This window comes from Zeus faber (assembly GCF_960531495.2).
Source record: "Zeus faber genome assembly, chromosome: 9".
Lineage (NCBI taxonomy): Eukaryota > Metazoa > Chordata > Actinopteri > Zeiformes > Zeidae > Zeus > Zeus faber.
The window spans coordinates 5646536-5670516 of NC_137197.1; the positions used below are offsets into that span (position 1 = coordinate 5646536).

At 45.1% G+C, this 23981-nt stretch overlaps 3 protein-coding genes across 6 annotated transcripts; 2 read left to right on the forward strand and 1 right to left on the reverse strand.

Annotated features, from left to right (window-relative positions):
- Positions 1-472: 472 nt before the first annotated feature.
- On the forward strand, positions 473-8648 carry med17 (mediator complex subunit 17). The gene is made up of 13 exons (XM_080006812.1): positions 473-601; positions 1357-1592; positions 1859-2022; positions 2696-2915; positions 3911-4047; positions 4198-4279; positions 4520-4672; positions 4902-5032; positions 5227-5411; positions 5987-6124; positions 6643-6760; positions 6984-7143; positions 7773-8648. The coding sequence occupies exons 2-13, from the start codon at positions 1367-1369 to the stop codon at positions 7979-7981; spliced, it is 1923 nt and encodes a 640-aa protein (XP_079862938.1). The 5' UTR covers positions 473-601; positions 1357-1366; the 3' UTR covers positions 7982-8648.
- Positions 8649-8726: 78 nt separating this feature from the next.
- On the reverse strand, positions 8727-13223 carry vstm5 (V-set and transmembrane domain containing 5). Of its 2 annotated transcripts, none has more exons than XM_080007022.1 (4): positions 12931-13223; positions 11611-11934; positions 10307-10450; positions 8727-8845 (listed from the first exon to the last, which is right to left on the reverse strand). In XM_080007022.1, exons 1-4 carry the CDS (start codon positions 12995-12997, stop codon positions 8814-8816), a joined length of 567 nt encoding a protein of 188 aa, XP_079863148.1. In that variant the 5' UTR covers positions 12998-13223; the 3' UTR covers positions 8727-8813. The 2 variants fall into 2 exon arrangements, with proteins under 2 accessions (XP_079863148.1, XP_079863147.1); XM_080007021.1 differs by having other exon boundaries at positions 11611-11937.
- Positions 13224-21455: 8232 nt separating this feature from the next.
- Positions 21456-23858, forward strand: aamdc (adipogenesis associated, Mth938 domain containing). Of its 3 annotated transcripts, none has more exons than XM_080007510.1 (4): positions 21456-21517; positions 22125-22308; positions 22545-22640; positions 22871-23857. In XM_080007510.1, the coding sequence occupies exons 2-4, from the start codon at positions 22177-22179 to the stop codon at positions 23009-23011; spliced, it is 369 nt and encodes a 122-aa protein (XP_079863636.1). In that variant the 5' UTR covers positions 21456-21517; positions 22125-22176; the 3' UTR covers positions 23012-23857. The 3 variants fall into 3 exon arrangements, with proteins under 3 accessions (XP_079863636.1, XP_079863635.1, XP_079863634.1); XM_080007509.1 differs by lacking the exon at positions 21456-21517 and adding an exon at positions 21519-21638 and having other exon boundaries at positions 22871-23854; XM_080007508.1 differs by lacking the exon at positions 21456-21517 and adding an exon at positions 21594-21725 and having other exon boundaries at positions 22871-23858.
- The last annotated feature ends 123 nt before the right edge of the window (positions 23859-23981 follow it).

Below are 23981 nucleotides of genomic sequence, written 5' to 3' on the forward strand. Positions count from 1 at the left end.
TCCACACGGATCCCCGCAGCCCGGCCGCGCCGGCGGGGCGTCGCGGGCCCCGCCGCGCCGGCGCCGCCGCGCCGCCCCGGCAGCCGAGCTCTCCCCGTCGCGAGCAAAACATCAGTTGGTGTTGGAATACTCTGGGACCAGGGGAGGAGGGGGGTGGGGGCTTCTGCTTGGGAATTCGCTGGAAAAGGAGCGTGTTTTTCCGGGCGCCGCGGCGCCAGCGGCGCGGACGCAGCGGTCCGGTGCGGGGGCCGTCGGCAGCGACCCCGCGCACCGCGGCTTGTTGACTCTTATTCGCGTTAAGACACGGATCGTACATTGTAACAAACTCACCCGAGACGATGGAGGTGCAGGCGGCGCGGGGTCTCCGGAACTGCCTCGCACGGGCTGCCGAGCAGGACCCAAACTCCGGGGGCAGGAAGCAGGAGTCCGCGTCGTTCGCCTGATCACAAAATCCTCCGCCGCCGCCGCCGCCGTTGTCCGCCCCGTGTGTGCGTGAGCGTGCGATCCGCCGCGGCGAATGAATCGCTTCGCGCCGCCGGGCACCCGATCGTCCCCGCCGGAGGCTTTGCGCGTTTGACGCCGCGACGCCGCGCCAGGGAAGGTGAGCTGCACGGATACAGTGGATCACTCCCCCGCGAGCGGATCGCTATTGTTGTGAGATGTGAACTATGTGGCGCTAGTTAGCATGTTGCTAACGCTGCTTGCTAGTCTGACATGGTGTGTTTGTAGTACTACAGTGTACTTCATAATGTTATTCTGTGTATGTGTTATTTGATACAACTATTTGATATATATATGATATATCTATTTTAATTATGCCTTGTAACTATCTACTATCTATCTCTGTGTACTATGCATTCTATGTATTCTATATATATATTTATTTACTTAGTGGATTCTATGCCCTTTTTATAATGTCTCTTTGCACTTTGTCTTAATACTTTTTATGTTTTGTGTACAACACACTGTTATTGAAATAATCAAATAAATAAATAATAAACTTGAATTTCCTTGCCTGTCACTGATGTAGCCGGTTTATAATATTGTTGTATTTCACTATTATTATCATTTTCTTTCTACCTGCGTGATATGTTTTGGCAATACAGTATTTATTTATGGTCACGCCAAAATAAAAGCCCTGTTACTAGTTACCATAATATTTGGCCAGTCCAGCATGTTAGTTTGGTGTATAGCGGAAATGATAGCAACACCTTACTGAAATCATGATATTTCTTGCGTTAAACACAGGCGTGAATGACAAACAAACCACACGTTCATCTGATCGTTATTGAGATGCACAGTATGTGTCCGGGCCAGGCAGACGTGGAGTCTGATTGTCTCCCATCCTTATCCCAGGACTATAACCATGTCGGGCGGTCCAGCGGTGCGGGTCAGCATCGAGTCCTCCTGTGAAAAGCAGGTTCAGGAAGTTGCTCTCGATGGGACGGAGACGTACGTCCCCCCTCTGTCCATGTCCCAGAACCTCGCTAAGCTAGCGCAGAGGATCGACTTCGGCCAGGGCTCTGACTCTGAGGAGGACGGCGAGCCCAGGGACCGGGAGTGGGGCAAGCAGGAGCCAGAAGAAGAAGAAGGTGGGTGGTGTTTCAGGATGAAGTGGCAGAGAGAGGATCAATTCAGAGGCAGATCCTCTCCACCCTGCTGCAGAACAGGCTGTTTAAAGCTGGAAAAGCATTATTATCCAGAAGGAACTCTGAAAGTTGTTCCTCAGCGAAGAACTTTTAAGGCCAAAACTAAATTCTGTTTACACATCTTTAATGCGCAGTCAACCCTCTGCATAACTAAAGATTTTGGTAATTGACTATTTTATGTTCATGACACTTTTCTTGTCCTTTAACAGGCACAGTAAAGTTCCAGCCGTCGCTCTGGCCTTGGGACTCGGTGCGTAACAACCTGCGTAGCTCCCTCACAGAGATGTGTGTGCTCTATGATGTGCTCAGTGTTGTGAAAGAGAAGAAGTACATGGCTCTGGACCCAGTATCTCAGGATCCGACAGCTGGCAAGGTAACACAAATTTCTATATGGTGACATGCAATAGAGCAAATTGTTAGTTGCCTACTTAGTTGTCCCTGTGGGGAAAATATTTTTCATTGGATCATATTTGGTGTGACATTGTACAGAGACAGAATAACAAGCCACATAACAGGTCACAGTTACATCACAAATTGCACATTCCCATTATTACCTGTTCTACACATTACAATCTGCATATACTGTATGTATGACCGTATATATATGACAAATAATCTGTTGAACCTGAACAATCCACCATGAAAATTGTGTACATAAACCTGAGCATCTTTTATTCAAAATGTAATTGTTTGGTGTGTGTATGAATGTTTGGACCTATTTATGCATTGTCACCTCTCAGTGGGTGATTGGAGAGCTGACGATAGTCTGACATTATTCCTGTGTATTTTAGAGGGTTTGTCAATTCCACTCCCATACATATAAAATAGCTTTCATCATGGCATATTTGTTTTCCAAAATGAGGATATCGATGAGCAATTCCTAATTACAAAGTCCTTATTTATTTCTAGAGCTTCCATATGTTTTCTGAGTGGACCTGAAACTAACAAATAAAACACATGAGTAGCAGAATATTTTTTAGATGCACACACTTAAAAATGGTTCCTTTTAAACCAACATTGTACCAAATATGCTCGTCTCTCTCTAGACCCCTCAGGTGTTTCAGCTGATCAGTAAGAAGAAGTCCTTGGCCACGGCAGCTCAGCTGCTGCTGAAAGGGGCAGATAAGCTCAGCAAGTCGGTCGCAGAGAACCAGGAGAACCGGAGGCAGAGGGACTTTAACTCGGAGCTGCTCAGACTTCGCTCACAGTGGAAACTACGGAAAGTAGGAGATAAGATTCTCGGAGATCTCAGCTACAGGAGCGCAGGTAAGAGGGATGCTGTGTGCTTGATGTCATATCCTGAACCCCACCCCCTGGGGATGAGTAATTTTAATTAGAGGTCGAACCCGCAGGGCTGGAACCCTATTGTAATTATATGGCAGCTCCTTATTGTTGTTTTATGTGGAAAAATGAGGAAACACACTTAACAAACTGTAATTAAAAGGCAGAAAGTGTTTGTGATCTTTATCTTGATCCCATATTAATTCTCATTGAAAATGAATGTCAAAGTTACATACATTTTATCTGCATTACAATATAGACAAGAAATCTATTCGGTTAAAATCTAAGACAATAAAGAAGCCATTGTCATAAAATCCAGTCATCAAAGTCAGTCACAATATAAAGGAAAAAAAAGTACTGAAGAAACAAGACGAGCAACCAGGAGACGACGGACCGGGGGAAGCCCATGCTGTGTTCAAGTCAACTTGGAAAATCGTGCTGCGTTTCAGAGAACCCGGGAAACTGTAAAAGGCACCCAACGCGACTAAACTGGATTCTGTGTATTGCTGCCTGCAGCTATAATTAATAATAGTTATTGTGATAAAATGTTAATCGTACAACAAAACAAGGTACGGTGACGGCTTTATGAGTCGATGGCCAAGCCACAATAGCAGTTAAAATACAATGTGTTGTTGTTTGAATGATACTTTAAAGCACTACAAGTATTTTGGGATGTTTAGTGATCTGAGCTGTGCAATCTTGAGAAACACTAAAATTGATAACACAATTTGTTTCGTCCACACAGATTAATGGCAAATTGGATTTTTACTCTGTAAACGTTATCAAAAATGAAAACAGACAAGTGCAATGCTTTGTTAGATATTAAAGCAGGTATTACAAACTGTTAAGTCTCAATAAAATACTATTACAGGTGAAAACGTAATATAGAACATAGATGACAACTCAAGTACTGTGACAAAAGTGGCTGTCAAATGAACGATTGCATCATTTAACGTGTTTTGGATCCGTTGTCTATGCAGGTTCATTGTTTCCTCACCAGGGCACATTTGAGGTGATCAAGAACACAGACATCGATCTGGACAAGAAGATTCCAGAGGATTATTGCCCGCTGGACGTCCAGATCCCCAGCGACTTGGAGGGCTCTGCTTACATTAAGGTGAGACGCAGTTAGTGGATGATGAATTTATGAAATTAGTTATGACATGTGAACATGGTTGAAGGCACAAAGCAAAGTTTATTAGAGATGCGATGTAAACGCGATCTTGTGTTATTTTCAGGATGTGAACTTGAAATGATGTCTCCTCAGGTGTCAATTCAGAAACAAGCCCCAGATATCGGCGATCTAGGGACGGTCAACCTCTTCAGGAGACAGCCCAAAACCAAAGCAGGTAGGTTCGGCAATGAGACTTCATCATAACCCTGTTATTGAGTCATTAACTATTAAAAAAAAAAACGCCAATCCTTAATCTGTTTTACTGTTTCTAGTTGACCAGCTAGCTAGCTTACAAATCAACTATATAGTTTTAGCACCAGTGCCGTCCACTTCACAAAAAGACACGCAAAGCAGTCTGGCACCGCCGCTTCCTGGTGTGGACGGTGTCTTACGGCAGCTACCCGTCTCCCTCCAGGAACGCAGCTGTGGCACGTCAAGCTGGAGGCTGCTCAGAACGTGCTGCTGTGTAAGGAGATCTTCGCCCAGCTGTCCAGGGAGGCGGTCCAGATCAAGTCCCAGATCCCCCACATCGTGGTCAAGAACCAGATCATCTCCCAGCCCTTCCCAGGTCTGTGCGTGAGCTCGAGAAGTTTATTTTAAACCGGCCCTGCATGTTACCCCACGAGTTCAAACCACAACATTCGTCCTCGGCAGTGACGCCTCCAACTTCAAGTCAAACCAAAACACATGTCTCACCGAGTCAACAAAAGCTGCTCTAGATGCAAGTTCCGCCTTCATTGTACTTGGGACCAGTGCCAACACGCTGAACCGTGTGGCTTTGGCTCCTCTCCTGGTAGGCTTGCAGCTGTCCATCTCCCTGTGCCTCTCCACCGCCGAGAAGAGGAGCCAGAAGGTGTCTCCGGAGCGACCCAAACCGGACGACCATCTCTACGTCCTGGAGCACAACCTGCACCAGCTGATGAGGGAGGTGAGACGGGAAATTCACTCTCTTATATTTCTGACTAATAACTGATTTCAGCCAAAGTTCAAATTTTAGTCCCTTGGTACTTGGAAAATGGTATGTAAGATGAGCCAGGCTTTTAAAATCAATCCGAAAACTTGACTAACGAAACAAAAGTGTGGAAATCATGTAACTCTCTTTCTCCTTTTTCCTTCCGTCAGTTCCACAAGCAGCAGCTGAGCTCCGTGGTGATGCCCCACCCCGCTAGCGCCCCCTTTGGTCACAAGCGCCTCCGCCTGGCCGGGCCTCTGGCCTACGACAAGGCAGAGATCTCCAGCCTGCAGCAGAGCGAGGGCCTGCTGGATAAGATCATCAAGCAGGCCAAACACATCTTCCTGCGCAGCAGGTGCACATGCCTCCTCAGCTCCACTTCATGCTTTCACTAAAGCATTTTGGTTGACAAGAACGCATATTAAGCAGATGCTGGTTTATCACATTACTATGTATATGTGGTTGGTTTAGTGTTATTTAACAGCAATAGGCGCTAGAAGTCCTGTTGAGATTTCCTTTATATGTGCTAGTATTTTAAAACCTTAATAAACCGTGTGTCAAACTAATGCATGGGGTTTCTGTAATTCCATCAAAATAATGTCACATTCGGATGTACGTATGGAAAGAAGAAAGCCTTTTACTTTTTTTTTTTTTTTTTTTTTTGTGTAATCTAAAATAAATATGATGTTAAAAAAAGAGGTAAAAATGCACTGCAATCACATAAGTGTTTTGGCCAAATTGTCATGTTGGACAAAATCTTTTGTCTGAATGATGATGCGCTGTTTTTGCGCCATTCAGTTCTTTATCCTTTAGATACAGAACTCTAAGGGGTGTGTGTGTCTGTCTGTCTGTCTGTCTGTCTGTCTGTCTGTCTGTCTGTCTGTCTGTCTGTCTGTCTGTCTGTCTGTGTGTGTCTGTGCTGAATGCCAGGACGGCACGGACCATCGACAGTCTGGCGAGCCACATCGAAGACCCTCAGATTCAGGCGCACTGGTCCAACATCAACGACGTGTACGAGTCCAGCGTCAAGGTGCTCATCACGTCTCAGGGCTACGAGCAAATCTGCAAGTAAGTGGAAAGTAGCAGGAGGGGAAGGACGACATGGCACCCATCTATTTTTTTTTTTTTGTCGTTATCTCTCTGTAAAAGTGTTATCTTAAGTCGGCGTCATCTTTGACACTGACTTGAATGTTTATTTTCAACGGTGTGCATTTCACACATCTAGCGCTGCATTGAGAAACCGTTGTTGACCACAGAGTGTAATTCTTTGTGTTGGTGGCTTTAGTGCGGTACAACCACAGCGTTTATCAAAACAACCAGAAGGCGATTGATTGGATAGTTTCATGAGAAAAACATATCATGGAAGACAAAAAAAACATTATTTTGTCTTGTTTTCAAATGTCTGTTCTTATTATTTCTGTTATTTGAATGTGTTATAATGCATATACTGAGGTGTGTGTGTGTGTGTGTGTGTGTGTGTGTGTGTGTGTGTGTGTGTGTGTGTGTGTGTGTGTGTGTGTGTGTGTGTGTGTGTGTGTGTGTGTGTGTGTGTGTGTGTGTGTGTGTGTGTGTGTGCGCGCGCGCAGGTCCATCCAGCTGCAGCTGAACATCGGTGTTGAGCAGATCAGAGTGGTGCACAGAGATGGGCGCGTGGTCTCCCTGTCGCACCAGGAGCAGGAGCTGCAGGACTTCCTGATATCACAGGTGCTGTAGATAACCTTGAGCACGTCGCCTTCGTCAAAATGAATAATTGTGTAGTAAATGATAAAATAAAACTGGCAAAAAAATAATCATGAAGCATGGAATAGCTTAAAAAATAAAATTAAACACTTGTGGTGTTTTGTAATTTTATTTCATTTTTTATGTTGAGTTCCATGAGCGTTGTTGACATGATGGCGCCCCCTCTGTGCGCAACGTGTCACTGCAGATGTCGCAGCACCAGGTCCATGCGGTGCAGCAGCTGGCGAAGGTGATGGGCTGGCACGTCCTGAGCTTCAGTAACCACGTGGGCCTGGGCCCCGTGGAGAGCATCGGGAACGCCTCCGCCATCACCGTGGCCTCCTCCAACGGGGAGTACGCCATCTCCGGTAAGATAGCGGCTGAATAATTAAGTTTCCGCTGTGGTGTCACTTTGTATTCGCTTGACTGTTTGGTAGATCATCTTAAAGGCTGGTCCTATTTAGAAAAAATGTCTTTATCAAAAGTCAATTCGAGGTAGTTCATTAAGTTTTAACTTTTGCATTATGTTTTTTTTTTTATACATTTAAAAAGTGTTTTCATATCAAAACAATATTTCATTACATTATGTCATTGGTCAGACGCTTTTGTCCAAAGGGTTATGACTTGTACAATAAGTACATTTGCCACAGTATCAAACAGACTGTATCTCACAGTTAACATTCTCTAGAAACAAGCAGCAATAGTAGAGTTTCGAGAGTTTCTTTGTTTTTGTAATGAAAGTAGATTAGACAGCAAAGGGAAAATATGCTCATGGGGTAGACAGCTTAGTGCAGCAGGGTCCAGGTGAAGAGATGGGTATTTAGTCTGCGACGGAAGATGGGGAGCGGTGCGGCTGTTCTGCCGCTAGGGAGAGCTCATTCCGCCATTGTGCCGCCGGGGATGAGGAGTAGCGAACAAAGTAAGTGAACAAATACCACAATAAAATGCTGATATCAAAACAATATTTGTGTGCGTGTGCGTGTGCGTGTGTGTCCAGTTCGTAACGGCCCGGAAAGCGGCTGCAAGGTTCTGGTCCAGTTTCCCCGCAGCCAGAACAAAGAGCAGCCAAAGAGCGACGTGGTCCAGGACCCCAAGTGGAGCCACCTGCGAGGGCCCTACAAGGAGGTCCTCTGGAGCCGGGTGGAGGGACGCAACTTCGTCTACAAGATGGAGCTCCTCATGGCGGCGCTCACTCCCTGCCCCTAGGGGGGAGTCCAAACGGCTCTGCCTCCCATCACCGCACAAAGACTCGCGCTGTTACACTGCCGCGCTTTTGAACGGCCCCCGGTAGAATCTAGACTGTGTTTTTGTTTTGTTTTTTTTTTATTTTACTGTGGACCCCGAGGGAACGGGCGGCACATTTACCGACTCGTCTGATTCGTACTGCCTCCGTAAAAAGGTTTTGGACTTTCTAAAATCATTTAAAATCATCAAGTGTGAATGTCACATGAGATCTGAAGGTACAAAAACGACTGCGCCGTCACAAATGAAAACTACCGTGTGGTGGCCCAAGGGGGGCGGGGCCAAGGGAGGCGGGGCCAAGCCGCCGCAGACGGGCGGTGCAGGCTTCCATGCCGGGGGCCGCTCAGCTGTTTTGGGATCGGGCCAGCTGAGCGGCCCCGGGGATGGAAGCCTGCTCCGCCCTCCTGGGGCCGCGGCTTGGCCCCGGCCCCTTGGTCCACAACATACCGTCTGTGTGTGATTTGCATTTTTTTAATATTATAATTCAGGTTCAGCAGGCTTCAGTTACCAGCTGTTCTAGACAGAAAGGATCAGTCTAGTTTTGAGGAGTGCAGCGGGCCTCTGGATAATTGTAAAGTTTAAGAAAAGACAAACACGTTGTATTGATTTGAAAATAAATATGTAATTTCTTTTCTCGTGTTTGTGGTGTTTATGTACATTCAATGCAGTGACAGCGACGTGTGCTAAATATGTCCAAAAATCGCAAACTCTGCGGCGCTTTTTCCCGCCAAACGGTTTTGAACATCCTTCATATTCCAGGTCGGAGGAAACCAGGGGGGTTCCCGGTCCGTCCTCGTCAGAGCGGCTGGAGCTCGGTTTCACCATTTTCTGCCGAAAGAGGATTTACATTTAGTCAGGACACGGACACTGGTGTCGCATCGCCAAAACAAGGTTGAGTTGATGTTAATTTTTAATTGCAGACCTTTGTACCAAAACATTCCTCCATGTACATTTCAAACATTTATTCAGGAAGTGTTGACAAAACCAAATGTAAAATTGAGGGGTTCTTTTCTTCAACCGATTCGTTCATCCTGGTTTTGGGTTTTACAATATCCTTGCCAGAAGTTTAGTTCAGTTTTCCTGACTTTGGTAAAACAACACAGGACTCGATTAACACGGATCCATTATCTATTTAGAAAACCTAACCGTTGAAAAAAATGAAAGAACATCCCCTACAGTCAGATCTGTGGAACAGAGCAGCTTTGTTAAGAGCAGGAAGAAAGAACATGGAGATTATAAAACAGAACCACGCAAATACTGATGAGAATAATTCTGGAGGCGGCGGCGGACAGAAGGAAACCTCATTGTTGACAAAAATAATTATCCTATAAATTCTGAACACATCGTGTTAGTATTGAGGGTCCGGGTGTGGAACCAGAGGACAGTGGTTTCCATACTCCACCCGAATTAAAAAAGGTTTTCTGCAGGACTTTATTCTTTTTCTATATTAAGTTCATATCGTTCATCACATTTAATCCTCTTTTCAAACATCATTTCCCATCCTTCTCTGCGGCACTGATCCTGAAGTCTTCCCATCCGTTTTTCTTTCACAAAAACTCCTGTAGACGTTATAGACACCTTCATAAAAGCTGAGTTCAGACTTAATAAATATAATATAATGATAATAAATGATCATACAGGACAGATCGATCGTCTTTCTCTGTTCCATGTAGTGAACACATGCTCCCTGATCAAATGAGTATCTGCATGTGGTTTACTGATTTTAAGCTTTTTACAACAATCTGTTTGGCAAAATGTGCATTTTATTTCAGTAATTCACGGGTTCAAGGGTTTGAAGGCTATATTCAGTCGGAAAAACGTAATGATTCGCAAACGTCCTCTAAGTGGAGTAAAAAAAAGAAAAATAGAAATGTATTTCTTTTCAGGCTATAATATGCATGTCATTTGAATGTGCAGTTTTATCTATATGAATAGTGTAATTATCATATTGTGCTAGTTTTTCTGTTCCTTTTATCAGATGTTGTACCCTTTGTACCAATAAGGAGCCTCTGTTTATATCTTGTATTTTATATGTTTCTATATGGGCCGCTATCAAATAATATCCCTACAACGTGCCAGTCGATCAATCTAATATGAATCCAATATAAACGGTCAGACGGCAAGCGGCTGTCTGCTGACAGTCATCTGAACCACACCCTCCGAAACACATCATCCCGGGTGTTTCAACACTTCACCGCCGCCATAAAAAGGCGGGCGGCTCCCGGGCCGGAGCGCGTCAAACGCAGACGGGCGCCGCGGTTTGCGGAGCGCGGGGGGAGGGATGCTCACCTGGCGCCGGCCGCCTGCGCCTGCACGCGAGGATCCTCCTGTAGGCTCGGTCCAGCAGCCACATGGAGAGCATGAGGAGCCCGGCCAGGCAGGCCAGGACCGCGCCCGACACACTGAGGTACTGGAGGTCCTCGTAGATCACCTCTGGACGGGAGAGGGGAAGGTGCGTTCAAGGCGATGAAATGATGCGGAGCGGGGATGCAGACGTTCAGGCGTTACAAACAAAATGAATCTCGAATATGAGAAGCTCACCATATGACCGGGCGTTCCTCGTTATGTCGTACCGGAAAGAAATGGCCAAAAGACGCCGCATTTTTTCGGTGTTTTTCAGGGTTTCAGCGACCGTTTGGCCCTTCCGCAAATAAGCCGACCGACAAAGAACCTGCCCCTTAACATTACATTACATTACATTGCATTTAGCAGACGCTTTTATCCAAGGCGACTTACAATTGTTCAAACACCGACGGATGCAGCCATCAGGAGCAATTAGGGGTTAAGTGTCTTGCTCAAGGACACTACAGCATGCTAGCAGGAGGAGCCTGGGATCCAACCAGCAACCTTTAGATCACTAGACCACCAGCTCTACCTCCTGAGCTACCATCCCTTAAAAGGTGCAGCGGGTACATGACCGCAAACGAAGCGCGGCGAGTGAAGCGCGGCGAGTGAAGCTCTTCCCGCGGCTACGGGGTTGACTCCAGACGAAAGTCGTACGCCAGCCCAGGAGAACAACGGCATGACGGGAGGTTTGGGCGGGGGCGCGTGTTTGGGCGGGGGCTCAAGGTCACAGCCGATCAGGGTAACGTTAAAGTTTAAGGGACAAGAGGAGTCACGACGCCGCCGGAGGCGCCCACCAAGTCTGTGTTTTACGTTGAGAATTTATAGGACGAACTCAGAGCTTGAACTTGCCGTCGGCTGCGGGCGCCGGCGGATACAAACTTAAAGGTCAAGGACAAGTCAAGCCACCAATGTAAGCGGAAAATTTTAAAAGAGGAACTATTTGATCTATAGACTGTGGGAGGTGGGAGTCAATAAGTTGATCTCCACACACTCTCACCAAAGGGCCCTTGGGCACAGCACCTCCAAGACCCTGGGATGTTTTGGGGAGACAGTAGGATATCCTGCAGCGTGCGTGGACTCAGCTAACCCTTCCTGGGCTAATAAGGGGGTTTGACCTCCACACAAGACCTCTGAGACACTTCCATCTGCGGGGCAACGCATTTTAATTCCGGGTGGAGTCCACCACGAAGCCCACTCCCCCCCGAGCGTCCGCTCCACGGACAGAGGCGCCGAAAGGGGGAACTCACCGTTGACCTTCAGGACAAAGCCGCTGTCCCTGCTGTTGCCCGTGGCCTCTGTGATGGACACCACGTAGAAGCCGGCGTCCTGCAGCCGCAGGTCCGACAGGCCCATGGAGCCGTTGGCGTAGGGCCGCACCCGCTCCCTGTAGTCCAGCGTGATGTTGGCGGCGGCCCCCGGCCGCCACGCCCCGATGCTGCGGCTCACCGCTCCGGACATGAAGGTCCACTGGACGGTGGGGGCCCCGCGGCAGGTGAAGTGCACAGAGAAGAGCACGTCCTCTTGCACGGAGCGCGTCAGGCTCCTCTGGGGCGAGTGGATGGAGATGGCCCCTGCTGCCGGGACACGGGGAGGTCAAATCGAGGGGGTCAGAATCGTGTACCGACGGCCCCGTAAAACAGACCTCGGAAGCGTACGGAGGAGACAGTAAATCCCGTACTTCTACAGCTAACGTTTAACCTCAGATATAAAGCAATAAAGCCTTTCAGAGTCTGCGAGGGGCCGTAAAACGTCCGGCACAGAGAGTCCCTCTGCCCTCTGCCCTCTGCCCTCTGCGAAAAGAAGCAAAGCGCCAAACGCCGAGCTGCTCCGCCGCCGCCGTCGGGCCCGCTGTGTCGAGTGACCTTGCGTTGCTTTTCGGGTCCCGGCCGGGAGGGAGCCGACGGGGATTCCGGAGAGCAGGTTCATCCACAAAGCTCCGGGACACTGAGTTACAGGTTGTTGAGTTGCGAAACGGTGACGACTGGTTTTGATCGGAGCGTCACGCTCCCCTCCTGCCCCCGGGCACTTACACCACAGGTGTGGCAATGAAGGACCGGGTCGAGACGGAGGTGTGTGTGTGTGTGTGTGTGCGTGTGTGCGTGTGTGTGTTGTGTCCCGATGAAGCATGGGAAGACAATCCCGTCAAGGAATTCAACCAACCAACCCTGACTTAAGGTACAAAATGGCCGACACCATAACATCATTTCCTGAGTTGTGTCATGGGTCCCTGCCATGATAGTGGAATTCCGTCACATTCCGTTGGCGGGTTTGTCTGTCTTCTACGTTTGAGTTTCTATCGGGAGGGTTTGCCCCCACAATCTGCACCTTAACAGGAGAGTAAACACTGGCGGGCCCTTTAGTTTCTCAACACACAGACACACATAGATATACAGTACTCTCTGGTTGAATAATAATTATAATAGAAATAATAATAAAAATAACAATAAAAAATAAAATGTATTATTATTATTAATAATAATAATAATAATAATAATAATAATAATAATAATAATAATAATAATAATAATAATAAACGGATCCAGCAGCATGTTGTGTTGCATACATACCAATGTGGAGGACACACAGTGTGGTGCAGAGAAACAATCTGAGGTCCAAGAGCCTAAAGCGCCTCATTAGAACCGCAGTTCCATGAGTCGAGCCACCGGTGAAGAGTCTCGGCGGGTTCTATCACATCCTGCCGCTCCCCGCGGGCCCCCGCGCACCAGCGGCTTCTCCTCCTCCCAAATCCTCCCCCGCGTTTCTCCTCTTCTCTTGCGTCGGCTCGGCGTCTCTTTTCCCCGGAGGGGAGCTGGGAGCTGGGAGCTGGGATCCGGAGCTGGGAGGAACGTCCCCACACGGTGCGCTGGGTGCGGAGCCTCCGTTCTGCCGCACATGCCTGCGCAAGTCAGCGCTCCCCGGCCCCGCACCCGCCGGACTGGTTCTGCTGGAGATTATAATGCTGGGCAAACACACACACACACACACACACACGCACACACACGCACACACACACACACACACACACACACGCACACACACGCACACACACACACGCACGCACGCACACACACACACACACACACACACACACACACACACACACACACACACACCATTTGCGATGTGTGTGTGTTTTGCCAACCAACAACATCAAAAAATGTCTTGAATCCTCTTTGGAATGGGTCTCATCTCAGATCACCTTTATTCATGAACGGACATCTCTGGTCTGAGGATATTTTATCTTCAAGATTCAAGATTTTTTATTTGTCACATACATATACATACTTTCATACATAAACATACTTTCATACATAAACATACTTTCATACATAAACATACTTTCATACATATACATACTTTCATACATATACATACTTTCATACATAAACATACTTTCATACATAAACATACTTTCATACATATACATACTTTCATACATATACATACTTTCATACATATACATACTTTCATACATATACATCCTTTCATACATATACATACTTTCATACATAAACATACTTTCATACATATACATACTTTCATACATATACATACTTTCATACATATACATACTTTCATACATATATGCAGTGAAATGTAATGCAACGCATCCGGTGATAGGACACAATATGTCCGAGGAAAAAAAAGAAATAAAAGTAAAGAATTCCTTTCTATTAGACCGACTAACTGACTCCTAAAACGTAATACAGTCAGTTGAATACTTATAGAATAAGATAAAAATATATAGAATAAAATACAATAAAAATAAAATGAAATAAAATGGAATAGATAGAGGGAATATGCCTATGTATGTACAGATATATGCAATTAATTCCTACATTCGTCTGATTAAATCATATCAGGTTTGTATTTCTTTAGCTATTTCAAAGTCCCTCCGGTTGGTTGTGTGTGTGTGTGTGTGTGTATGTGTGTGTGTGTGTGTGTGTGTGTGTGTGTGTGTGTGTGTGTGTGTGTGTGTGTGTAATTATACACTTGTTGGGCAAGTTCGACCAAATACCACGTGTGTGTCTGTGTGTACTAGTGTTGAGATATTTGTGACATCAATGATGATATCTGATATGCAGTACAAAGATGCTCTTCTTCTTCTTATCAATGGGATAATAATAATAATGATAATAATAATAATAATAATAATAATAATAATAATAATAATAATAATATTAACAATAATTACATTGTTATTATTATTAAATAATAATAATAATAATAATAATTATATTTTCACACCCAGTTTAAACCAAAGCGAATCGAGTAGCTTTCTTATTTTGTTTTGGTCAAATAAATGGTGGAATTAGTGTTGGATATATATGTAATGGATATGACTCCAGTGCACTGACTTTAACCTGGAAGGTGAACGTTGTTGTGGGGGAGAAGGTTTAAATGGCGTCTGTCTTCCTAAAGGGAGGATGGAATATAGGTTCATTTAAATGTTCTCTTCTTATGTAGTAACTAGAAAGTTTCTATGGAGGTGATGTATATTAGATGTTTGATTAGGTGATAAGTGCAGGCTGAAAAAGTGGCTGGCCTCCTTTCAGACTTACATTTTATTGGACTTTGCACATTGCAAAACAATCTTATTTATACCAAAATTTTACATTCTTACTTTGAATCTCAGTTTTGCAGATGTTGTAAATCCATGTTTAATTTAGATTAGATTAGATTCAACTTATTGTCATTGCACAGAGTACACGACTGAGGCAACAAAATGCATTTCTCTGTATTTGACCCATCCAAGTAACCGACCTGCTTTGTAAGACTATATATTTGTGTGTTGGCCAATGCATAGTATATCCATCGCCAATATAATGCGTTTATTTTTTTTATTTAGGACAAGTAATGATGACAGAGTTATTATGTTAATACACTTCAATCAGGAGCTGCTTGCACAGGTAAACAGGTCCTAAACCTGTGCAATTCCAGCGAGTCTCCACTAGATGGTGGTAGTGTGTTCCATCTGCCTTTGGAATGTCTGGTTTTATCAAGTTATAAACACTTTATTTACCTGTATTTGCGCTCAGGGAATAGTTATAGAAGTTATAATTATAGTCTTTTGAAATCGGGTCGTCAAAATGACTGGAGGGCGGATTGAAGCTCCAGTTTATGATTAAACACAAATTTCTCTCCGTCGGACTCTTTTCTCGGTTGCACACTGAGACTTCAACAGGAAATTCCGGAAACATGAAGGCGTAGAAACATATTCTCGTCTCTAAAAAGGTTTTATGATTAACCAAAAATTCCTGGCCCATTGGAAATACATGTTTATAAAACATTTCGTTGGAGCGATGAAGCGATTAGTTTCGTAAAATGTTCGATTTAAATCACAATTTCATTTGGAGCGATGACGACTTCCGGTTTGTGAGCTAGTCAGGTAGAGCAATTATTAAATTGTTCCGTTTTCCAAACGATGTAACCAATATGTAGGTTATATAACATCACTGCTCGTGTTATTTCGTTATTTTCATCTATAATTCTCTCTCTCTCTCTCTCTCTCTCTCTCTCTCTCTCTCTCTCTCTCTATATATATATATATATATATATATATATTAAAAAAAAGCGAGCAAAAAGTAAAACCGCCACCCAGAGTGACGTGGCTGGGACGACCGCGCTAATCTCCGACGGTTTCCCATTTTCCGCTTCTCGTCCCTTTGGCCCAGATGAGTGGTCTCTGTTGTGATCAGTGTGACATCTGCTACGTCCCCGTCTCGGGGACAACGTATTCAGTGTGTTTGTGGAGCAGGTCCGTCCACCCCACGCACCCACCTGGTGTTGCGGGACCGGTGACCCCCTGAACATGTGCACAGAAAGTGAAGAACATCCGGTGCTTCACTAGCTGAAGTCACCGTGGTATTACATGCAGGGGGGTATTTTGTTTTGGCCTCGTTGTTTTTACATTTCTCTGTGGGTTTCTGCGTGAATTTGGAACCAAACGTGGGAACATATCCCCCAAATCCCGCTCCATACTTGGATGTTGTTTTCTATTTGTTGAACTTTCTTTCCTATTTGTTCTGGCGTGTGCAGCTGCAGTTTCCCTCCGGGGACAAGTAAACTGCCCAAACCGTCCTCAATGGTGCATGGTGGGAACATGCAACTAATAAACTGTGTATTCATCAAAATAAAATAAAAAGATAATCTGTGCTTATTAGTTTAATGTCTGATACGTCCCGGGGGCATATATTAAATTGTTTTTTGGAGCAGGGAGGGGGAACAGGGGCTTGCTCGGATTAAAAAAACAAAACAAAAAACGATGCTTGTTTTTAGTTCCACATTGTTATTATACAAGGAAAGGAAAACACGTATTTTAATTACCTTGTCTGAATATATGTGTTCATTGCTGTTTTCCTCATTGAAATTGCCAACACACCTGTTGTCCTAATCAATTGCCTTCAATTAAGAAACGAATGAAAAAGTAAACGCAATGAAGTCGACACACTTTGGTTTTGCCCAAAGCAACTTACACGAGACACTATCCAAGCAGACATCGACCACTGGAGCAACCTCAAATTGAAGTGAATGAGCACTTGTTTCTGAATTCAAGCAGAGACCAGTGTTTTGGTTTGTGAGGGAAATATGATGAGCACCCTTGTTAGCGCGCTCTGTTTAATTGATTAAACAATAAGGAAACCCCACGCACGCACAACTTAAAACCAGTCAACATCATGTCAATCCAACAGCTCTAAACTGGTCATCGACTCAAATGTTGTTCGTGCATTATGTCAAAACAACAACTTAAAGTGAGTCAACATCAACAAAAACAAGAATAGTCCCGGCTAAAGGATCGGGTATGCAGGTGTTCCAGAAAGAGCAGGGTCTCCAGGGTCGTCTTGAAGGCTGCGCGTGTCGCAGCAGGGCGTCGCCGAATCTAAAGATTTCCAGCAGATTTGGGTGGTATGAACGATGACGCGCCAAACTGAACATTTATGTGGCGTTGAATGGTTGGACTTACCGGCACGATGAGTGCCGTCTTGGAGAGATTGAGTTGGAGGTGGCGTTCCCCATAGACAGTGGTGTCCCCTGGAGGGAAGGAGAGGTAGAGCTGAGGTCATCGGCGTAGCGGCGGTAGGAGAAACCACGCGGCTGGAAGAGCGAGCACAGTGCGGAGGTGCGCAGTGAGTTGAGAAGGGGGGCCAAGCGCAGAGCCCTGTGGGACGCCGGTCCTTACCCGGTGTGACTGGGACACCTCTCCCTTCCATGACTCCCTGTAGGGCCTCCCCAAGAGGTGAGACTCAAACCATCTGTGTGCAGTTCCTGTAATTCCAGGGTCAGTAAGACTGGACGAGCGTCAAAGGCTGCGGATGAATCAAGAACAACAGACACCTTATGCGCAGCGTGTCTACAACCGCCAGCAGGGCAGCGTCAGTGGAGCGACCGGGTTGGGCAGAGGTTATCAAGGCGCGAGGTTAATGTGGAGCAGGGCGTGTCTGTGGCGTCAACGTCACGTGAGATGCGTTGTTGGGCAGAGACCCGAGAGGAGAGCGACCAAAAGCTGACGGAAAGAGACCCGAGAGGGAAGCGTCGGACGTGGAGGCAGAGAGAGCGAGCCCCTGAATAAAGAAGCGATCTGAAGTGCGTGACGGGTCATACAGTTGGGTATTAAGACGAGGTCTGGTCGGTCCCCTGCTTTGTGCGCTGCAGGGTGCCAAGGAGGTTCAGGTCGCACCAGGATGTGGGCAGCTGGAGGTTTGTCCAGGAGGGTGACGAGGTCACCCGGGATCACCGGCGGAGGGTCGTCCTCTGGGATGGATGAGAGCAGCCCGTCCTGGTCCTCCGCAAAGCCCCTGTCCACCGGGTGGATGATCGATAACAACGATGTTCAGTTTAACAGGTAAGTCATAGTTATCGCAGGATATAAAACAAAGGTTTTATTGCAGAGGGAGAGGAGCGGAATGGATTCCCCACTTCCGAGAGATAAGCAAAACCGCCCCGGTCGAACCGGGGGTGTGGGCGAAGGAGAAGCGGGTGGAGAGGGCAGCGGGGGGCGTTGGGTTCTGTGCGAATCCACGTTTCCATGAGCACCAGAGCTCGGAGGGCGGAGGGGGCCGCAGGCCTGCAGCTCCACCGTCCCATGGAGGAGGCGGCGGCGGCGGCAGCAACCGTTTCCTGAAGTGGACTCAGGTTCGAGAGTTCAACTATAATAAAAATGAGAGATTTGACTTGCTAATCATTATAAGTAAGTTTCATTTTGTTTTCCAGGATTGGGCAAGTCAAGCTGCTGCCTTAATATTTAGTCATGAGGAAACGTTTGAAATTAAGTCAAGAAAATTTGAATATTTAAGTCATTCCAACTTTTATTAGAACCCATTATTTGCATCTGTATGAAAGTATTGTCAAAAAACTACAGTAGGATTCAAATGTGATTCTTCTCTGTAGTGAATTCACAAGGATTCTGTTTGAGAGAAACCACCTTTGTACAAAGACTGTACATTATTTTCTTTGTTAGTGGTTAACTTAATACATATAAAACTAAAAGTTAGTGGTTAACTTAATACACATAAAACTAAAAGTTAGTGGTTAACTTAATATATATAAACCAAAAGAACAAGCGGCTACAAATAGTTTGCACATTAAAAGCAGACATAAGATGTAATTTTACTCGGTGTTGTGAAGTATGTTTGAACACAATTTCCATTAAACTCACATCCTTTACTGTAGTACACAAACAACTAGTTCCAGTTAAAACAGGGTCATTGAGGAAAAAAAAGACAAATTGACTGTTATAGGAAGATCAATTTGGAGAGCAGCTTCTGTTTGACACATAACCTTTGGGCGCGCCTTTAGGCCACGTAGCTCAAGGAAAACCTGAAAAACCTCAAAGAGATATGGAAGTTCCTTTGGGGAAGTCGGATGGAGAGCATAGAGCAGCGTGAGGACGGTACAAGGCCTTGGAGTCTTAAGCTCTGCCAGGATGTTCCTTCCATGGTGATGGAGGATGCTCCAGCGGCCCCTGTCTTGGGCAGTGATGAGGATCTTCATCACGTCGCCCTCGAGGAAAGTTTAAGGTTTCAATGTTTACAGTAGACAGTGTCCTTTAATTTTGTCATACACTCTGATGACTGGACGGATGAGCCCGAGGGATGGACAGAGGGATGGACTGAGGGATGGACAGAGGGATGGTGGTAGAAGGCAGGTCTGTCAGGGAGGAAGGCATTCAGCAGCTGCACCAACAGACAGGCAACACCGACACGGATATGATTTATTATCATGAAAAGGTCGCCATCTCCCCCGGGATACAGCACCGAGCAACGGATTGTCTACGTTTGAATTTCAAGCGTACTGGACTGAAAGGAAAAACAGGAACATTTACGATGTTAAAGAAAATGAAAAATAAGCTGCAAGTGGGATGTACAAAGTGGGGCAGCAGAAGTTAAGAGACCTTTCTGTATTATGTGTGTATTTCCCAGACCTCAAATTGGGGAGGCTTTGGGCCTTATCTTCATCCCTGTGCCGCCCCAAGTTTGAAATTGCAAGTCGGGCTTCATATCAGTTAAATGTATTTATTTATTTTTAAACAACCTATTTTAAGGGAACACAGTTTAGTAGATCATGAATTTTAGAACATTTTAAGTTACATTGAGATAAGATAAGATAAACCTTTATTAGTCCCACAACGGGGAAATTTACTTCGTTCCAGTAGCAAATTGGAGACAGCAGAAAATAAAGAGCATATCAAGTACACACTATAAACAATATAAAATATATAGAAACATACAAATAAAAAAAAATCACCATAAATAGGAACCAGATAGTATTAAGTGTATTGGACATATCTTGACACATTGCACATCAGGGATTGCACTTTATTTATTTATTTATTTTTTATATAAAAAAATTGCACTTGGATTATTTCACAGGTGTGTGTGTGTGTGTGTGTGTGTGTGTGTGTGGTCTGTCTACTGGCTGCACTGTTGGTCATACAGTCTGACAGCCGCAGGAAGAAGGACCTGCAATAGCGCTCCTTCCCACACTTTGGGTGAAGCAGCCTATCGCTGAAGGAGCTCCCCAGTGCCATCTGAGTCTCATGCATGGGGTGGGACTCGTTCTCCGTCGTGGATGACAGCTTAACCGTCATCCTCCTTTCTCCCACCACCTGCACTGGGCCCAGAGGGCCCCCCAGGACAGAGCTGGCCTTCTTGATCAGTTTGTCAAGCCTCTTCCTGTCAGCTGTGGTGAGGCTGTTGCCCCAGCAGACCACTCCATAAAAGATGGCTGATGCCACCACGGTGTCGAAGAAGATCCTCAGGAGAGCCCCCAGCGTCCAAAGGACCTAAGCCCTCTGAGCAGATAGAGTCTGCGCTGACCCTTCTTATAAAGTGCACGTTAGTCCAGTTTATTGTTCAGGTGAACACCCAGGTACTTGTAAGATGGGGGGGGGGGGGGGGGGTGAGTTATATGCCTCCTTGGTGTTGGCATATAAAATATCATAATACTTCTTTAGTACTACTACTAGTTTTTCTGTCATGGTTAAAACTTTTCAACTTTATTTTGTACTTGTTTCAATTAGCTTATACTGTACATATATTTTTTTAGCAGCAATAGTTACATATTTCCATTTTATTTTGTTATTTTGACGTCTGTATAAACGCATGTTTTAACCGCACAGTTTTCTGGTTTTATTTGAGGTAATGTTTATCTAGCTGAATATGTGTAACCTTTTAATTTATTCACTTTTTAAATGGAATTGAATTAAATGAGTTGAGCACTCGCAGTCCTCAAACTCTGAGTTGGAAGATACAGTTTAAAACATATAATAGTTCCAGTAGTACTTTCTATCTTGGTTTATGGGAGGAATAAAAGCAAGAGTGGCCCTAAAACACCAACAAAACAAAAAAAAGGTTTATTTATAAATTCTGGTAAAATAAAAAGCATTCAATGGATCACTAATGTATTTACAAACATGTAATGGTAATTTGTTAAATATCGGTAATAATCAGTTTTTAAATCACTATGAAAACCTAGGGATAAGTATTACTTTGCCAACTTAAAAATGTTAAAACTAAAAAAAAGTTTTTAGACGAAAAAACAAAAACAAGGACAAAACAAAACAGGAAGTGGAATTACAAAACAGGAAGTGGAATTAAAAAACAGGAAGTGGAATTATGTTCCGTTTAAATACCAGTTTGTCTGTTTAGCCCGTGGGTGAGTATGACGTCACTATTTGCGTCGCCAATTCTGCGGGAGTCGTCGTGAAACATGTCGCTCATTACTGCTGCGTCTTAAAAATCGGGTTCGGATTCATTGGACCGATTCGTCAGGCCTGGTGAGTGCGGCAGCTGGATCGGAAAGTAGAAGTGCAAATGACGCCCGCGGCGCCACAGATTATCTTTGCAGCTGTCGTCCAAAACAGGTGTTAAGATCTATAACATGCGCATCAGCATCTTCACACGCCTCTAATATCTTAACACGACATGGACTGAAAGTGGGAAATTGAAGTACATCCCTGTGTGTGTTTGTTTGTTTGTGCGTCGGGTTTGCGCAGTGTTATGCTTCTCGTTATTGCAACAAACCTCCCAGAAGATCCGATTTGCACCAAAGTTCACTTAAAAAGACAAAACAAAAAAAGGTTCAAAACGTTTATTTATTTATTTTTTTCAGTGCCTCATTATGAGTTTTAAATCTTATTTATTCGGCCCTTTATTTACTTCATTTTTCTAAATCTTATTTTTATGTGAAGAGCCTGCTTTTGCCCGTGTGTGTGAAACGTGCGCCATGGAAACTTGCCTCGTATTGTGTTGCACTTATTTAGCGCTTGGGTCTACGCGCCACCGTGGTCAGCCACTGGGTGTCGCCAACGGACCATGTCCTCCCCGGAGATCTGCTCCCTGTCCTGGGGCCACATGCAGGTGAAGGGCTGCTCCTCCGCCTACAAGGACTGCAAGGTCTGGCCCGGAGGCAGCAGAGCCTGGGACTGGAGGGAGACTGGGACTGATGTGAGTGGAGGGCAGAGCAACTCAAACCCTCAATGTCCCAACAACCACAGCAGTACAGCAGCTGCATATGAAGAATAATTGTATGATTGACCAGTTATAAAGCACATTCAGGCAAAGGTCTTTATGACAATGTACCTTATTGGCACTGAAGTCAAACGCAATGTTCCTGTAACTTCATGACCCAAGACAAACTTTTGCTCAACCGTCGTAACTCCTCTACTCGTCTCATCCTCCAGCACCGCCCGGGGGTGCAGCCCGCAGACCTGGAGGAGGTGCTCAGCAAGGGAGTGGACACGCTGGTCATCGGCAGAGGCATGAATGAAGCGCTGCAGGTAACGGTCCTAAATTCACATTATTTCTGATTGACATTTAGTCCACTAATAAACTAATGGCAATCGAATATATAGAAAAACAATGAATAAAGGAAGTTTAAAAACGTCAGTCTCTGTATATTGCTTCTTGGCATTCAGATAAATAGACAACTAAATCAATTAGAATAGATTACAGTTGTATCTTTTTGGACACAATCCAAAGCTCCTCCAAACCCTGTGCTGCCCCCCAGGTTCCCTCCTCCACTCTGGACTTTGTGAAGCAGAGAGGTGTAGACGTCAGGGTCCTGCAGACGGAGAAGGCCGTCACTGAATACAACAACCTGGTTGGCCGCGGAGTCAAAGTGGGCGGAGTCTTCCACTCCACCTGCTGAGGACGTCTCCACCCGTCTGACGACGATGCTCGTTGTGCCTGTTAACTGCCTTCTGCTGAGCCTGTAGCGCGTTGGATCTGCAGTAGACTGAGCGAGACCAGGACACCATGAGCTGTTCATGCTGATCTTGACCTACAGCCACCAGTGGCTTGTTCTAGTTGTGAATTATTGGGATATTATGAAATGGGCTCAATTATCAACCAGAAAGAACTGTTCTGAGACTACTTTGGTTCCCAACCAAGGTGCTCAAACAGGATAACTAAGCAGAAGAGAAGAAAATGTTCAGAAACCGGCGGTAGAAAAGAAAAGAGTCCTTTTATAAACCCATAGTGTTTCAGCATCGGCAGCTCTCATCAGATTTACAGAAAAATGAAACCAAGGCTATTTAAACCCCACCAGGTTGCACATGAACACTCACCAGCCGGCGCTTCCCTCATTGACCACCAGATTAACCAAATAAATACAGAAATGCACTTGTGAAGCTTAGTCCCAGACAGACTGACTCCTTCGCGATGATTTGGTAATTGTGGTGTTTTTGATTGGTTTCATTGTTCTGTAACTGTTTTGTTTTACTTAACAAACCAGAGAAAGATCAGATTCTGCGATTCCGGTCTCAGACGGAAGAAGAAAAGCCTCACCACTTCCTGTCGGAGCACTTTGTGATGTGTGGTTTTAAAAATGCTGAGTTTACAAAAAAAAAACAAAAAAACAACATTTAACCTGACTTCCTCAGTACATAGTTGCGTGTACAATAACTGCAAATGCATTTCCAGCTGCAAACGATAATCACGGTGAGGATGTGTAGTCACTGTGAAGTTGTTAATCGATGCTTTCATTAAAGAAAAATAGAAATGCTTCATGAACACAAAATATAATCTCCATTTCATGGCTTTAATTTTTGTCATCAAAAGAAATATTCTGTATATTACACAAACTTGGTACAAAACACCAGAACCCTACACAAGTTAGA

Excerpts from the sequence above, each read along its gene's own strand:
- aamdc (XM_080007508.1), top strand. The coding sequence starts at position 21,676 with ATGACGCCCGCGGCGCCACAGATTATCTTTGCAGCTGTCGTCCAAAAC. Across the intron at positions 21,726-22,124 it reads GCAGCTGTCGTCCAAAACAG|CGCTTGGGTCTACGCGCCAC; the intron begins GTGTTAAGATCT and ends GCACTTATTTAG. Across the intron at positions 22,641-22,870 it reads GCATGAATGAAGCGCTGCAG|GTTCCCTCCTCCACTCTGGA; the intron begins GTAACGGTCCTA and ends GCTGCCCCCCAG.
- vstm5 (XM_080007021.1), bottom strand. The coding sequence starts at position 12,997 with ATGAGGCGCTTTAGGCTCTTGGACCTCAGATTGTTTCTCTGCACCACA. Across the intron at positions 11,938-12,930 it reads ACTGTGTGTCCTCCACATTG|CAGGGGCCATCTCCATCCAC; the intron begins GTATGTATGCAA and ends GTGTCCCGGCAG. Across the intron at positions 10,451-11,610 it reads CTTTGTCCTGAAGGTCAACG|AGGTGATCTACGAGGACCTC; the intron begins GTGAGTTCCCCC and ends TCTCCCGTCCAG.
- med17 (XM_080006812.1), top strand. The coding sequence starts at position 1,367 with ATGTCGGGCGGTCCAGCGGTGCGGGTCAGCATCGAGTCCTCCTGTGAA. Across the intron at positions 4,048-4,197 it reads AGGGCTCTGCTTACATTAAG|GTGTCAATTCAGAAACAAGC; the intron begins GTGAGACGCAGT and ends ATGTCTCCTCAG. Across the intron at positions 7,144-7,772 it reads CGGGGAGTACGCCATCTCCG|TTCGTAACGGCCCGGAAAGC; the intron begins GTAAGATAGCGG and ends GTGTGTGTCCAG.